This window comes from Bos javanicus, chromosome 19 (assembly GCF_032452875.1).
Source record: "Bos javanicus breed banteng chromosome 19, ARS-OSU_banteng_1.0, whole genome shotgun sequence".
NCBI classification, from domain to species: Eukaryota; Metazoa; Chordata; class Mammalia; order Artiodactyla; family Bovidae; genus Bos; species Bos javanicus.
Window position 1 is genome coordinate 11,634,254 of NC_083886.1, and position 17,305 is coordinate 11,651,558.

The 17,305-nt window shown below is 46.8% G+C and overlaps 1 protein-coding gene and 1 non-coding gene across 7 annotated transcripts in view; one reads left to right on the forward strand and one right to left on the reverse strand.

Annotated features, from left to right (window-relative positions):
• YPEL2 (yippee like 2) overlaps positions 1-17,305 on the forward strand; it is a 63,780-nt gene that overhangs the window by 17,051 nt on the left and 29,424 nt on the right. For 5 of the 6 annotated variants that reach the window (XM_061390181.1, XM_061390182.1, XM_061390183.1 and 2 more), the window contains one exon: positions 6,753-7,066. In XM_061390181.1, the coding sequence (XP_061246165.1) occupies positions 6,950-7,066 (117 nt within the window). In that variant the 5' untranslated portion in view covers positions 6,753-6,949. Of the gene's footprint in view, positions 1-6,752; positions 7,067-17,305 lie in introns of those variants that run through there. The other variant, XM_061390178.1, reaches the window with a different exon arrangement.
• On the reverse strand, positions 15,055-15,126 carry TRNAE-UUC (transfer RNA glutamic acid (anticodon UUC)). Its single transcript has one exon. It is a non-coding gene; the product is annotated as a tRNA-Glu (tRNA).

A 17,305-nucleotide genomic window follows, 5' to 3' on the forward strand; every position in this document is an offset into this window, starting at 1 on the left:
TAGACAGCTTCCGTTGGTGGCTCAGTTGATAGAGTCTGCCAGCAATGCGGGAGATGTGGGTTCAGTCCCTGGGTTGGGAAGATGCCCTGGAGAAGGAGCGACTAAGCGACTTCACTTTCTTTCTTTCTTTACTATATGCCAGGTGCATATGTTAAGTACTTTATAGGTTTTAGCTTAGTTAATTCTCATAAGAGCCTTATGAGGTCATTATTAGTGTTCCTAGATTTTGATGAAGAGAGCAAGGCCCAGAGAGTTAAGTTATTCAAGGTCACACAGCTAATAAATTATTGAACTGAGATTTGAAATCCTCGGAGTCTGGTTCCAAAAGCCCTTTTTAAAAATAGAATTGTAATTAATTACATATTGCACAATATGATATTAATTTCAGGTATACAACATGGTGATTTAATATTTTCATACATTATGAAATGACCGCCACAGTAAGACCTGTCACCGTACAAAGTTATTACCGTATTGCTGACTGAATTCTGTGTGTACGTTTCATCCTGATGACTCATTTTACTGCTGGAAGTTTGTATCTCACCTGTTTTATTTGTACCCCCACACCTCTCCTCTTTGGCAGCCTCCAGTTTGTTCTCTGTATCTGTGACTCTGTTTCTGTTTTATTATGTTGGTTCATTTGCTTTGTTTTTAGACATATACGTAAAATCATATGGTGTTTGTTTTTCTCTGACTTATTCTACCTTGCACAATACCCTCCAAGTGTAACCATGTAGTTGGAACTGGCAGGATTTCATTCATTTCTATGACTGAGTAATATTTCATTGTGTGTGTATATGAATAAATAAATATATATATTACATATCACATCTTTATTCATCCATCAGTGAACACACTTGCTTCAATATCTTGGCTATTGTAAATGGTGTTGCAGTGGACATAGGGGTACATAGATCTTTTTGAATTAGGTGTTTTGGTTTTTTTTTTTTTTGTTAAATATCCAAAATCCATCTGTTTACCCACTGCCTCGTATTGCCTTTATGAAGGACATGAAAGTGATGAGATGGTCAAATCTGCTTTTTAAATACATAACACGGGCTGAAATGCAGAAGGTGGGTTTAGGGGGGAAGGAGACTCAGCTGTCTGCCAGGGCTGTGAGCATCAGCGATGCTGTGTTCCTGACAGTGCTTTAGGGCCTTTGTGAGCATGGCCACGAGGGAAATCGCCCCTTAGGGGAAGGAACACTGCTGCGGTTCCTCCGGTGTGCTCACCACCTTGAGAGGAGAACTCTAGGTTTAGAGAAATGTCATCCCAATGATCCCAGTGGTACCATCTACCTTGCTTGAAGACAAGCTAGACAATCCTAATGAAGCGGCAGGAAAACCATGTCTGTCTCTGAACTCTCTGGCCTCCTTTTTCTTTTTCTTCTTTTTTTGAAGCAGCAGCATCTTTTTTTTTTTTTTTAATTCATTGACCACTAAAAATAGTAATAGCTACAATTCTGGTGTTTTGTATGTCAGTGCTGTGCATGTACTTATACCTCTCGTTTGATCCTTCTCACCCTGAGTATGTCGGTTTTATTAGAACTGGGGAAGCTGGGGGTAAGGGGAGTTGAAGAACTTGCCACAGTCCCTCAGCTACAGTGGAGCAGAACCAGTCTCTCTTTTTAGTTTACCATTTTCACAATTTTATTTTTATTTTATTAAATTTATTTTTTTGGCCAGCCTGTGGGATCTTAGTTCCCTGACTAGGGATCAAACCCACACCCACTTCACTGGAAGCGTGGAGTCTTAACCACTGGACCACCAGGGAAGTCCCCTATCACCAGTTTCTGATTGCAGGGCCCACTTCTTTTCCAGGCCGTCTTTGCCTGCCTTCCTGCAGAACAACACCCCACGATGAAGCGACAGCACTGACGCACGCCTCGCGGTGGTCCTGTCCTGTGGCTGGTAGGGGGGGTCACTTCCCCCAGCGAGTTCCGTCCTCCCCATTTCTGAGGCTCTGTGAGATCGGATGCAACCTTGTTCACTGTCACTTACCCAGTCCCTTCATGACTTACCCGAGGGCTCGGTACCTGCTTCCCCTCCCTCCTGGGGACACGCAGAAGTTTCTGTTTTGAATTCCACCTGCAGTCGTGGCTTCTGGTAGAAAAGCCCAGTCCATGAGGTGGGATGTCTAGGTTCGCTGTGCGCTCCCTCTGAGTTTGGGTCTCAGCGTGGCGTATTTGAGGTCTTTGTTTTTAATCATAATAGTTCACATCTTTTCTTTCCACGCCGACCAGCAGGGGCCAGCTGGAGGTGGTAGCAAATCTCCCTTTAATTTCTACTGTGATGGATTATTACTTTGCTTAAAATGGTGTTTAATTTGTACACGTGCCCTGAGGCTTTTAAATATTGAGCTCATTTGATTATTGTTGGAAATCAATTTAAACTCCACAACGTGTTCAGCAAGGTGGACTCAGGATGCCCCATGGAGCCTGTGGCCCCATTAGCAGGTACCAGAGTCCAGAGATTAAAATGCAGTGAGTTCTGCAGCCCTTTAGCCTTAATTTCTTCCTTAAAAAAAACAAAAACAAAGCTATTTCATCTTCCTTCCTAACAACTGACTTCTTTTTACTTCCTTTTAAAAAATGGACTGCTTTTTAAGGAAGCAGCTTTCAATATTTGGCCTTAAGAGGGGAGGAGACAGTAATTGGTGATTATTTTTTGGTCTCCAGCTCTTCACTTTTTCTGGCTCAGCCCATTCTTTCCTTTCTTCTCAGGTTCAAGGACCCCCCTCTTGATCCTCCTTCACGTTACTTTCCACTTTCCCCCTCTTATTCCTTCTTGTTTGCCCTGCAGCAGTTGAACAAGATTCATATTTCAGCAAGCCACTTTTTCTTTCTTTCCATCTTGGGGAAGGAGTCACCTTTTGTGGGTTCCTGTCAATTCCTAGGAATGAGTGGAGACTTTGCAAGGAGCAGAGCAACTGTAGAGCAAAGTCCAAGGCTGTTCGGGGCTTTTCTAGCACCAGGCAGCCTGCGATGTTGCTTGTATGGTCCGTTTTTCTCTTCTTAAGTTCTGAGCCGGATGACTGTGTTTGTATGTGACACATGCATGTTTAAAGCAGACTATGAATGCCAGTTTCTCCAAAGGTTTGCGTAAGTTTTGAGATTCACATTTGAAGCTGAGCACAACCAGAAATCCCTGCCTGTGAACTTTTTTTGGGGGGTTTCCTACAGAAGAGAAGTGAGAAAAGAAATAATTCTACTCTGGGGAAATGCATAATTCAGCTGTCTGCGTGTGTAAGGAAACAGACTCTGGGGCTGCTCTGTAAACCCAGACTGGCAGCCAGGGCTCACTGTTCCCTCGCCTTCCCGCAAGTTTGGATCAAAGGCGGACAGGCCAGCTGGTGTTCCTCCTGCTCTCCACTGGGCAGCGGGGGCCCTGGTCTTCAGGAGCTCCTGGCCTGGGGCAGGCCTCCCGCCTTCTTCCCCTGCCCTGGCTTTCCTGTTCCTGACCCCTACCCCCTGACTTTTCACCACTTCCTTTCCTGGAAATGCTGCCATTCCTGAGAATGACACAGGAGTGTTGCAAAGTTTTAGGATCTTTCAGGGAACACCAAGCAGGGTCCTTGGCTCTTTCTACCACCTGCAACACTTCAACACCCAACAGCCTTGGTCTACTGTGGGCTTTGGTTTGGACACTCAACCTTAGCGTTTGCAGAGTAAGCTTGGGGTGAGATGCGGGGGCTCTGATCCAAGGGGTCGTGTTGTCTCCTATTATGGCCAGGCCTCACACTGAGGCAAAGCTGAGCAGGTGAATTCTGACCCCCATCCTTGCACGTGTGCTGAGTCGCTTCAGTTGTGTCTGACTCTTTGCAACCCCATGGACTATAGGCCGCCAGGCTCCTCTGTCCATGGGGTTCTCCAGGCAAGAATACCGGAGTGGGTTGCTGTGCCCTTCTCCAAGGGGATCTTCCTGACTCTGGGATCAAACCTTCATCTCATATGCCTTCTGTGTTGGCAGGCAGGTTTTCTGTCTTTTTTTTTTTTTTAACCACTGGAGCCACCTGGGAAGCCCCTCTTACCCCTGCCCCTCCCATATTCTTCAAGTATTTCTATGATGCTCAGTTTAATCTGATGACTCTTTTTAAAAAAAAAAAAAAAATTTATTTGGCTGTGCCGGGTCTTAGTTGCAGCACATGGGTTCTTTTTAGTTGCGGCATGTAGGATCTAGTTCCCTGACCAGGGATCGAACCCAGGCCCCTTGCATTGGGAGCGTGAGGTCTCAGCCACTGGCCTGCCAGGGAAGTCCCCAATTAGTCCTCTTTAAAATTAGCGGTGGGAGACTCGAGCAGCCAAGACACTGTGCCTGGGCCCCTCTAGGTCCGAACCCCTTCAGCAGTTGGACATTTCAGGTGACCAGTTGGTCACTCTGGATATGGAGCTTACTTGGCTCAGCTCTCAAGGGACATGCAGGGTGAGAGATGGTGACCACTGCTGTCCTTGAGCCTAGTGCTGGCCAGGGGTGTTAGCCACTCAGGAGGCTATAGAGTGCCCTAGAGGCCTGTGTTGTAGCCACGCGTTCCGGGAAACAAACTCACTCAGAAGGACAATGCAGATAGTGGAGTGCAGTTTATTACACTGGCGGGCCCAAGGCAGAGTCTCCTCTTAGCCAAGGACCCCAACCAGCATTTGTGAAAATCTTTTATACCCCATGTGTACATGTCTGAACCCACCGCTCCAAATTCCTTGAGACTTACATAAACCGAGGAAAATACAGTCCCAATAACCCCATCATTCACGTGCTATGTGCTCATGTGCTCAAACAGTCAAATGATTAGCCAATAATCGATAAACCCGAGGTTACACTCCGATTGATACAGAAAAATGTATGGCCTATCTGGAGGAAGGGGTGATTAGTGTATGTTTTCTCTTAGGCGATGAGTAACCTAGATACGATCTTCAAGATACTTCCCCTTCCCTTGTCTGGAGGGGGTCTTATCCTTCTGTTGTTGTTTTCATAGGCAGTAAACACAGAGTTCAGAATCCATTGGAAAGGTGGCCGAGCATGATCAGCATGAACAGGCCTAAGATGGAGTCCAGGCCCTATGAATTCCTTCTTCACCTGCAGTGATGCTGCAGTGGGAAGGATGCCAGGGAGGAGGGCGGCTCTCCTTCTGAAGCTTTGGTTCCAGTGGAGCTCTAGAGGGAAAAGACTGATTGGCGGGCTTTGTCCGAACATCCAGATGGATCCCAGGCATAATGCAGCAAGGAATATCCGAGTTTGTTTGTCTTCCTCCCCCGTCTCTCTAAATAATTTTATCTTCAAAGCATGACGCAGGCGTTAATTAACACTCTGGCTCTCCTGGGAGGTAGGCAAGTGGGAACACCACCCCCGTTAGTGAAGAGTGAAGCCCAGGGAATAGGTAGATCCAGAAGCCTCAGGTATGTGAGCCACAGAGAAGCAGAGTGGGTCTCAGAGCTTGGGGTTTTGCCCTCAGACCTTTAACTCGACATACCCCGGGAGCCACCCCTCTTTCTCTGTGACCTTGCTCCCCATGGGAATCACAAAGCTGAGGCTTTGGTAGGAGAAATGCTTGGTACTGTGGGGTGAGTAATGGAAAGTTTAAGTGTTGGAAGAGAAATTCTGGTCAGATTCACTGTTATTGTGAATTTGAGATGCAGGAGTCTGATTCTGCCGTTAGTTGTCTTCATTTTACTTACTTAAAAACAAATGCGCTGAGCATCTCCTTCTGGGCAAGGTATTACAAAGAGAAGCAAAGCGAAGTGAAGTCGCTCAGTCGTGCCCGACTCTTTGTGACCCCGTGGACTGTAGCCTACCAGGCTCCTCAATCCGTGGAATTCTCCAGGCAAGAATACTGGAGTGGGTTGCCATTTCCTTCTCCAGGGGATCTTCCCAACCCAGATTGAACCTGGGTCTCCTGCATTACAGGCAGATGCTTTCCCATCTGAGCCACCAGGGAAGCCCTTATATTACAACAAGAATCATTTCTCAAAAGGACTGCCTGGCCATGAGGGATCCTCTTGGTCGGGAGCTTGATCCTTTATATCCTGTGTTTCCTTTATACGCAAAAGAGACTTGGGGTTTGTTGCCTCTTCAGATGGTGATTTCAACTGTTGGAGGACTTCTAGTATTTGGAGATGAATACAAATCCGTTGTGATTGTTGACTGCAGGAAAGTCATTTATCTTGGTTGGATCGGGAAAACAGGACCCCAGGGGTTCTCTCCTGGGGCTGTAGGTGGCATATCTTTAAGCCTGGCCTTTTCTAGAGCTGTGAGTTTTCCCTCGTAGCTCAGCAGCAAAGAATTCGCCCGTAATGCAGGAGATGCAGGTTTGATCCCTGGGTCGGGAAGATCCCCTGGAGAAAGGAAATGACAACCCACTCCAGTGGTCTTGCCTGGGAAATCCCATGGACAGAGGATCCCCGCAGGCTACAGTCCATGGGGTTGCAAAAGAGTCGGACACAATGTAGCGACTAAAGGACCACCGTGTCTAGAGGTTCCTGGGGGTGGTGATCGTGCCAGTTTGCTGGTCGTTGGCAGGGATTAACTCCTGAGAGCCCTGAGGCGACACTGAATCTCCAGCTCTAGAACTGCAGCAACAGTGGGATCTCCACTGGTTTCTTTCTTACTCATTGGGCATCTTGGCACAGTGTAAGAACACAGAAGGGGGATCAGTTTATGCTGTAAATGTTGCCCTCTCTCGGGTGGCAGTTGGACTCTACTGGCTTTGCAGGAAGCCCAGCTCCATCTAGCTAATGATATTCACTTATCTTGGCCCTGCAGGCTGCTGAGAACCAGCCCGAGACCTCTGCTTGAGGGTCCTTCCTCTGAAGACATCACCAGTGTGTGGAGCCTGCCGCACACCCACCCCCCGCCAAACCACGGCCTTTACCTGCGTCTTCCGGTGTTTCCCGTGCGACCCGTCCTGTGGGAGTGCCTCGTGGGCCACCCCAGAGTTCACCCCCGGCTCAGCAGCGCCAATGGTGAAGATGACCAGATCCAAGACTTTCCAGGCTTATCTGCCTTCTTGCCACCGCACCTACAGCTGCATTCACTGCAGAGCCCACTTGGCCAATCACGATGAACTTATTTCCAAGGTACATGTTCGCTGCAGGCCCTCCTTGCCGACCTCGGGGGAGGGCGCTTCTGGGTTTGCAGACGTGGACAAGCTCTCCCAAAGGGCCCGGGACGTTTGTATTCCTTCTTTTGTCCAGGGAGGGCGGATCTGCATGGCTGTCTCACTCAAAACTAAGAAAGAACTCGGAGTTGGGGGGATACAGTACTAGTTTAATCTGTAACTTTGGAAAGTGGGTGTCATTGCTGTTGACATCCCCAGGTCATGGGGAGAGGGGCCAAGGAGTGATTGAAGCCTTTCACCCCGGTGGCCTGGCCTGGGTTGGCAGATGAACTCAATGTAAGGGGCTGCCTGCTTGGAAAGGACTTCTAAGAAAGGTGGTAGGTAGGAGAGAGAAAGGTAGGGGCAGTTAATGGCTGAGAGAGGGAATATTGCCTTTTAAGCTCCCCGGGATGGTTACCAGATGATTTAGTTACTAAAGTGGGTGACCTTTGGGTGAATCACAAGTGGCTTGGTGAAGAGCTGACCCACTGGTTTGTGGTCCCTGTAGGGCTTCTACATGAGGTAACATGGTATGACATTTGGTCACAATCAGAAGAAAGACGGGAACTCCGTTTTCCCTGAGGAGCCTTGGCAGCTGCTCCCTAAAGCTGGGGTGGGGGATTATTATTCATAACAAACAGCCGAGTCTCCCAGTGGTGGTCCAGTCCCCGGCTCCTGCAAGCAGCATTCTTAAGGGTGCTCCCTCCCTCCTGGCTCTATGTTCCCAAGGGAGGAGAAACAGCTTTGCTAGGCTGCATAAAAAGGAAGAGGAGCTCAGGGGGACTTGTCTCTTTGTAGGTGGCCCGTGGGAGCTGTATCTGTGTATGAGGCAGGGACTCCAAAGCCAGTGCTCTGTGGGAACCTCGAGAGGTGGGGTGCACAGGGAGGTGTGAGGAGGGTTCAAGAGGAAGGGGACATACGTGTCCCTCATGCTCCTACATGTTGATGTGTGGCAAAAACCGTCACAATTTTGTAAAGTAATTATCCTCTAATTAAAAAAAAAAAGCATTCTTTGGGAATGGCTACCCACTCCGGTGTTCTTGCCTGAAAAATTCCATGAACAGAGGAGCCTGGTGGGCTGCAGTCCACAGGGTTACAGAGTCAGACACCACTTTCACTTTGACACTTTTAGAATATAGACTTCATATCGTTGAAGTAAAAAAAGAGAAAAACTTTTATGCTAACTCAGACTAAGTAAAAAGAAAAAAAAAACAAAAAAACAGTGTTCTTGATCTGTTTCCAAGAAGTACTAGAAAAGATGGCGCCCCTCTCCCGCCTCTGGCTCGGTAGCCACCGCCGGAGGGAGGGAGGTCCGGCAGGCTCTTAGCGGTGCCGTCCAGCTGGCCAGCCTGACAGGAAGCGGAGGAGCCGCTCCAACAGCCGCGTTTGGTGGCAGCGATCCTCAGGTCAAGACTGCGGCTGGAACTGCTCCTCCGAGGCCCCTCCCAGGCTCTGGGGTCACCCCAGAGCTGGAACCTCGGAGGCCAGGCCCCGGGCCCACCTGCCCTCCTCTAGGTCTCTGCTGCTCACGCTCCTCGGTGCCCCTCATGTTCCAGCCAGCCTACAGCTTCCTCCCCTGTCAACTGGCTCATCTCCTCCCAGATTCCTCTTGGATCTTCTGGGAACCCCCTGAGGCTGGAGGTTTGGATGCAGGGAGGCTGTGTCAGTGAGAGGAGAGAGAGGTAGTCAGTCCTCTTTGCTTTGGAAGGGGGCCTGCAAGCTTGGAGGGGAAAAAACATGTGAGTTGTCCTGTCCCTAGAAGTCTCCAGAGAAAGCGGAAGCCAAGATGTCTTTTTAACTTCAGGGAGAGGTGCTGTGTGTCCTAAGAAATGGAGGTAACCGTAAACCATGTAGGTACCTTCAGAGTACAAAGGACTGCTGCCTAACACTGTATAATACTATCTCACTCATCCCTCCTAAGACGCCTTTGAGGTAGGGGATGCCAGTCATATATGGATGGAGAAGTTGAGACGCATACAAGTTGTCCAAGAACTCAAGTTTTGAGTTCTCAAACAAGAGAGGGCAATGACTTTGAGCGTGTTCTAAAAGAATTTCTGGAAAAAATTTGAGCTAGGCCTTGTAAGGTGAGCAGAAGGGAGTCTGTGGGGATGGTAATGGCCTTCAGAGTTGATGTCTTACCTCTTTGGCCTGGTGCACATGGCCTTAGATGATCTGGCAGAGCTTAGCTTTAGAGTTAGGGTTCCTGGCTTAATGTTCTAGTTCAATTCAGTCACTCAGTTGTGTCTGACTCTTTGCAACCCCATGGACTGCAGCACACTAGGCTTCCCTGTCCATCACCAACTCCCAGAGTTTACTTAAACTCATGTCCATAGAGTCAGTGATGCCATCCAACCATCTCATCCTTTGTCGTCCCCTTCTCCTCCTGCTTTCAGTCTTTCCCAGCATCAGGGTCTTTTCCAGTGAGTCAGTTCTTCCCATCAGGTGGCCAAAGTATTGGAGTTTCAGCTTCAGCATCAGTCCTTTGAATGAATATTCAGGACTGATTTCCTTTAGGATGGACTGGTTGGATCTTGCAGTCCAAGGGACTCTCAAGAGTCTTCTCGAACAGCACAGTTCAAAAGCATCAATTCTTTGGTGCTCAGCTTTCTGTATAGTCTAACTCTCACATCCATACGTGACTACTGGAAAAACCACAGCTTTGACTAGACGGACTTTTGACGGCAAAGTAATGTCTCTGCTTTTTAATATGCTGTCTAGGTTGGTCATAGCTTTTCTTCCAAGGAGCAAGTGTCTTTTAATTTCATGGCTGCAGTCACCATCTGCAGTGATTTTGGAGCCCCCCAAAAATAAAGTCTGTCAGTTTCCGTTGTCTCCCCATCTATTTGCCATGAAGTGATGGGACCAGATGCCATGATCTTAGCTTTCTGAATGCTGAGTTTTAAGCCAAAGGGTCATCGTTGATTCCTGTCTTACTACTGCCCCCCTTTCCCCCCTCCCCCTGCACTCAGTCCCCATATCTAATCCACAGGTAAGTCCTGTTAGCTCTGCCCTCAAAAAATATATTTCAAATCTGGCCAGTTTTCACCATCTTCCCTTGTCTGGACTCCAGCAATGAGCTCTTTAACTGGTCTCCTTACTTTGACTCATGCATCTTACAGCACATTTCCAAGAGTCACAAGGATCTTTTCAAAGTGTAAATCAGGTGTTGCACGTCCTCTGCTTAAAATCCTGAAGTTAGAAAAGTTCAACCTTCAAAGCCTTACTTGCACATACCTGCAGTCTCACTAACTTTTTTTGTGGCCTTAGATGATCTGGCAGAGCCTAGCTTTAGACGTAGAGTTCCTTGCGTAACGTTCTAACCTCTTGGCATATCCAGCAGCATTTCCCTGGATATGCAGATGGGGGTATTTCAGGCCTCTGTGCCTCAGCCAGGAGCATCCATTTTTCTTTTTTTGGCCATGCTGCACACTATTATGGGATCTTAGTTCCCCGACCAGGGGTTGAACCCATAACCCCTGCATTTCTGAAGCATAGAGTCTTAACCACTGGACTATCATTTTTCTTTACCTCCTTCCCTCTCTCCCAGGAGCTCTTACACGTCCGTTTCCTCCTGAAGCCGTATCCTACGAGCTTTGTATCTCTGGGTCAGAACCTGGCCCACGTCAAGAGCTCAATAAATGATCAAATAAACAGATGGATGGCTCTTGTTGAGCCTTGGGAGAAAACAAGTGATGAGCAAAAAAAGACTTGATGTCCTCCTTCCTGCCCTGTTTTGGGGCAGAAAGCCTCCTTCACAAGTCCGGGCCAAAGTCAGCACAGGCTTCAGTTTCATTGGTTACAACCGATGCACAGATGGGGCGCATTGGAGCTTGATGATTTAAAGAGCTGGGTTAAATTCCTGACTGCGGGGAGAGCGAGGGAACTGTGGCTGGCATCACACAAAGATTCCTTTATTTCATTCCACAGCCACCCCCGGTGTTAAATAATCTATAGATTTCTTATGCAAGTCCGCTTAATGGAAAGATCATTGCCCCAGCCCCCTCCCTGGAAAATAGGCCTTTCTTTTCATTTTGTTTCTCTCTTCCATTTAAGAAAGTTCAGGGAGAGAATGTTTCTCCTGTTCTCCCCTCTTGACATAATCTCCTATGCAGTTTCAGAATCCACCCAGTGGGAGTTAGGAGCTGGGAAGCAACTAACTGGAGCAGCAGTGTAATTAAATGATACTTCGTCCTTGTAATAGAGCCTTTCATCTGGAAGCTTGGGGTTCCATTGTTTGGGTTTTTGTTTTGTTTTAAGTGAGTCTGCCTTCATTATGGAGAAGGCGACATAAAGGTACAGAGAACTAAGGCTCCGGGGCTAGCAGAGAGCTGGGAACAGAATCGGGACTTCAGGCTTCCTTCTTATCAACATAGCTAAGCCTCCATGGAGACGTGTAGTTGTCAGGTTTTAAACAGTTAGGGTCCGTATTGATACGGTGGTGGAAAGACTCTGCACTAGGCTTTCTGTCTTCCCAGCTCTCTCTAGATTCCTAGAGGGCTCATTGCCTGGAATCAGCTGTCCAACCTCTGAGTCTCAATTTCTCACCCATAAAATGAGTAATATTTGCTGTGTCTATGGCAAGTAGTTAGTGCTTGTTGCGAACTTACTACATGCCATGGCCCTAACAGCCCTAGGAGGTAGCCCTACCTTATTTGAGTATCGAGGGAGCAGGTTTACCTCATTGGGTTGTTACGAGACTGGATGAGATCATGGATGTGTGGGTGGTTTGCAAATCACAAAGCTCTATGCAAATATAAAGTTGTCCCTTGGCTTCTCTTGGCCTTGATGTCCAAAAAAAAAAAAAAAACAAAACCAAAAAGGCAAGGAGATGGGTGGACAGGATTGTTCCTGCCTGACACTAAGCAAATTGACTTTATACCAAGATAGTTTCGCTTTAGAACGTGGAACACAGGAGTTGGATTTGCAAGGCTAAGAAGAGGACAGCAAAGCTGTGTGTGTTGGCAGAAAGGTAACAGCATTTGCTCTGTAGGATGCTGGGGATGAGGGGGGTGCCGGGAGGGGGTGCTGCTTTTTGAATCGATGACAGAGCTATCTAGGGAATGTGCTGAGGCCTCCTACAGTTGCTTTCTTAGGGGGTGTTGTGGTCTAAGTGCTGAAGTGTTTGCACTCATAGGTGTTTTGAGTTGGCACGCGGAATTGCTCATGCTGTTGTTTCTCACTTAATGGTGCAAGTCACAGTATAAGAATACACTTTGGTTATAAAATAATAATAGTTTCCATCAGAGCAGTTGCCCCCAGCGAAAACAATCTAGTGCTCACTTCAGTGGATACTGTCTATTCTGGCAACCTGGATCTTCACAAAGCCTTTCCTGAAACACTGTCTTTTGTCCTTCCCTCACCTCTTTCCTGCTAGCCCTTGGATGGCCTGGCAAGGAGGCCACTTAAGAACGGTGAATTGGACTAATCTCCCGTGAACCCACTTTGGGCATGTTGGCTTCATTCCAGGACACAGGTTGCTCTAAGCGCCCTGGGTCCTTAGAGGGAAGGTGTCGGAGGCTGGTAACTCCGTGACCAGCCCAGTCTCTACCTCACCCACTCCACTGCTCTGCATGTGAGCAGCTGGGCCTCCTTGTGTGAGGCTGCAGCCTAATTAGGAGGCAGGTTCTTTTTGTTCCCTGTGGGGTTCCTTTGGGCTCACAGTGGTGGCCTTTGGGTTTTTCCTTCCTGCCTAGACACTAAATGCAACATCACTGTGAGAAAAGTGGCAGGGAGGAAGATGCTCTGAAGTCTTGTATTGACCTGGTGGCAGCTGAGAGGCCCACTCACCCACCGCGGCTTCTCAGCTCTAGCGTTCTACACCCGTGACTCCACAAAAGTCTTGTACCACCAACACAATGACGACTTAGAGATTGTGGACGAAAGCGGGGTACCGTCCAGTCCTATCAACTCTACCTGTCAAGGACATGTCTCTCTTCATTCCCACTACCCGCCAGCTTGTCTTCAACATGTAATAAAATGAACTCTCCAAAATGTTAATGCAGTTATTTTTGTCCTGAAAACGTCATGTGAAAAATAAGTACAGAAACAGAATTTCTAAAAAAAAAAAAAAAAACAAAAAGAAAAAACTACACATTTCTTTTTCTCTAAGTACCCTGGAAAATGCTATAATGAGCATTGGATTGCATTAGTTGTATTAACGACTGCTATGTCACATTAAATGGCATAATTCCTAAAGAACACATGCAATAAGACATGGGTCTTGAAGATAATTCTGTGAGCTTACCCAATTTGCAAAATACGTCAAATTGTAATTTTATTAGTTGAGCGGTTTTGGTATCCAGTGATGACAGTCATTTTTTACAAAAAAAAGAAATTAGTAAAATTTATTTTTCATTCTAGCAGGAGGGGAAAAAGGCAGATTGCATATAAACATGTAAATGTCTATCTCATTAAAAGTGTCCTTTTTTTGTTCCTAAAATCTTGGAGACCCAGGACCAGAGTGATTGATGGGTTTTAAGAAACAAAAGGTTGAGAACAATCGCCATTTCGGGACCCACGCCAAATAGCAGGTGCCTTTGCTTGTTTTGCAATGTTTGCAAAACACCGTCATATGTTTGTCAGTTTCCTAAAGAGCGTTTCTGAGGCCCAGTAAAGGCAGAAGTGATAAGTTATGGAAGTGTTCCAGCATACACCAATACCCCAGTTTAAAGACACAATCAATTTTGCTTTTGCAAAGAGAATCACATAGGCAACCTAAAGCTTCTTTTGCTCAACTGTTTGATCTTTGAAAGCGCTAATCTCCTGCTAATGAAGTGTTAGTACTTGGTGGGGGGGTGGGGGGGGCGGAGAGGTGTGGGGTGGGGGTGGAGTTGCAGATGAGCTGTTGACCACCCAGGAAGGGGTGACAGGTGAACCATGTCTATACAGCAAATCTCCAAACAAAGGAATGTGGTTATAGTGTTTCTCGGTGAAAAGAGATTGTAAAATATAATCTCTTACGGTATCTTCTCCCCATGAGGCAGAGATTGAATCAATTCAGGGTAAGATAAATAATAAGTTAGGCTGGTATAATTTGTATAGCATAATTGTTCAGAGTTGGGACCACCTTCACTGGATATCAGAGGCCTCTGGTACACATGGGTGATGGCGGTGGGGGCTGTGCCTGTAAGTTGGTCATCTGTTTCATTGGCTGTGTTCTGTTATTGCATGAATACGAAATATGTATTGTGGGGTGGTGACGCACGGTACTAGTTATGGGGTGTGTATGTGTGTGTGCGTGTGTGCATGCGCATGTGTGCACATGTCCAACTCTTTGTGACCTCATGGACTAGAGCCTGCAGGCTCCTCTGTCCATGGAATTTTCAAAGCAAGAATACTGGAATGGGTTGCCATTTCCTACTCCAGGGAGTCTTCCCAATCCAGGGAGTGAACCTGCATTGGCAGGCAGATAAGTCATTCACTCCCCCCCCCACTTTTTTCCCCTTAGAACAATTTTAATGAATTATATATAGAGAGAGGGCTTCCCTGGTGGCTCATAGCTCAGTTAGTAAAGAATCCTCCTATAATGCAGGAGACCCTGGTTCAATTCCTGGGTCTGGAAGATCCTTAGAGTCGTTACTGAATTTGTCACAATATTGCTTCTGTTTTACATTTTATTTTTTTGGCCACAAGGCACATGGGATCTTGGCTCCCCAACCAGGGATTGAACCTATGTCCCCTGCATTGGAAGGCAAATTCTTAACCACTGGACCACCAGAGAAGTCCCCAAACTCCTTATCATAGGTTCCAACTTGAATCTACTAGTTTATATGCAAATACTATGCCATTTTTATATAAGGGACTTCAGCGTCCTTGAATTTTGATCTGTGAGGTGGATTTTTTTGATCTGTAAGGTGGACCAATCCCCTTCAGATACAGTAGAATAACTGTGTTTCACCTTATGTTTATCTTAGGTGCTGTCTCTCTCTCTCATCTTTTGGCTGTGCCTCAAAGGTTATGGTACATTAGCTCCCTGACCAGGGATTGAACCTGGGCACCAGCAGTGAAAGTGCCACGTCGTAACCACTGGACCACCAGGGAATCCCACACCTTATGTTTATCTTAAAGCATTTATCATAGTGTAATGATTCATATCTCCCAGTAGCCTATGAACTACTCATGGAGATGATTGTGATGTCATCTTTGCGTCTCTAGCCCCTGGCACAGCTCTTAAATACTGGCCAATTTCCAGTGAATATCTGTGCAAATAACTTGTTAGTTCTCTCAGAGAAAGACAGAATAAGGGGCTCTACATCTGGGGTCTCTGGACTGACTTCAAAGGGTCCCTGAAATTGTTGTTTAATTCTGCATATGTGTATATTTTTCTAGGGAGGGTTCCGTTGCTTTCATTAGGTTCTCAAAGGATCCTTGGTCAAAAAACCCCTTGAGGTCTATAAGTTCTGGGAAGACTTGGTAGGAGTGACACTGAAACGTCCCATGAAGCAAGAACTTAGATGTGTGGAAGTTGATGGGGAGGGACTCGTAAAAGGAGCGTCATGAACAAAGAAGTGAAGGCCCTGCATGTGGGGGAGGAGCCATCCTTTTGGGTAACATAGTGAGGAACTGTGTGAATACGGATTGAAGCCAGGTTGTTGGGAGAAGTTGGGAGTTTATTCTGCTGGCAGTTGGGTGCCACTGAAGGCTTTTGAGCAAGTAACGCCCTGACCAGAGCCTGGCTTTCAGGTGGCAGATATCACGGTGTCGTAGCTCAACTGCTGAAGAGGAAACCAGACATGGGAAAACGCATGCACACGCAGTGGTCTGCAGGCGGTTCGTGCATGTGGCGATCATCCGGTGCAGACTGTTGACCACTGCTTGCGAAAGAGCTGTAAGCATTCTAGGGCTTAGAAAAATTCGCCCTATCATTTATAGCCACGAACAAGAGGAATTGAGTTCAGGAAGTCACCCTCTTTGGATGGAAGGCAGACCTGTCCTACACTCTGTGAAAATTAATGATCTGGGCATAAGCAGAATTGCTCACCAATTTATTATGAAAGGAGCTGCTGGAGATCAAGTCGAGTGAATCATCTTGTGTTGTTTGCTGCAGACTGCAGGCAGCTGGAGCACAAATCTGCTCAAGTGCCGTCCTTTCTATGTGGTTGCTTTAAATACCAAAAGGAAATGTTGACTTGAGCTATGAGGCGTGCCCTGAAAATTAACTCTGTGGTTTGCAGATGCCTGTAAGGTTCCAATCCTAAGATTGGTTTGTGCATTTGTGTGTTGGCCTTCAGGAAGGACACCCGTGATAGCAAGCTTTGTTCCTCGTGAAAATCCAAACTCTTTTCACCAGGGCACTCTTCCCTGGGAAGCAGGCGGTGGATGCAGAACCCCATCCCCATGTTTTTTGTTGGAGCACCCACTCTCCCGAGGTCTCTGGAATGGTAAAGCTACACCATTGCTTCTTTGGTTGTTTGTATTTGGGGACCTGACTGGAATCCACCATCATATGCTGATTGTTCACTTCAGTAATATTTTTTGTGTTTCAGATGACATGCCAGGCCTAGGCTGGGTGCTAGGGATAGGGAGAAGACACAACATTCAGGGAGCCTGTGATCTCTGGGGTGCATGGAAATGTAAGGCTCACTGGGAGGGCACAAGAATGTTACAGATGAGGTTGTATTGGTGACCTGAAAAAACACAGGATGGAAAATCTGCATTGTTGCTGTTAACTATTATTTATTGAAGATCTATCATGTGCTTGGGACTCCTTACTTTACAACAGTCCTTCAAGGTGGGAATTAAGTGACTTGCCTAAGGCGATGGCGTAGTCCAAAATGGGATACAGGTCTAGATGGGTCTATGCCCTCTTGACCTAGGTTTGACCTAGGTAGCTCCCTTGGCACTGACTGTTTTCTGGGTCTTGCTAATATTGGTGGTCAATCCTGTTCCTCTTGCCCTCCTGTCATTTTTCTTGCCTGGAGAATCCTTCTTTTTCTCTAATGTCTGCTCATTCTTGAATACCAGCTTAAGTATTTTCTAGGATGTCCTCCTAGACTACAGGATCCTCTCCCTCCACTGAACATCAGTAGTACTCACTGCCTGGTTGTTCATTCAGCAATTACTCATGACTGTCTTGTAATCATATGGTCTATATTTTTGTGGTTACCTGTACTTTTATGTGTAATCTTCTGGTTTCCTAATAAGATTCTAAATGACCTGGAGTCATAGACTCTCCGAGTATTAGAGGTTTTGAACTGGGGTGTTTCTAGTTCTACTCATC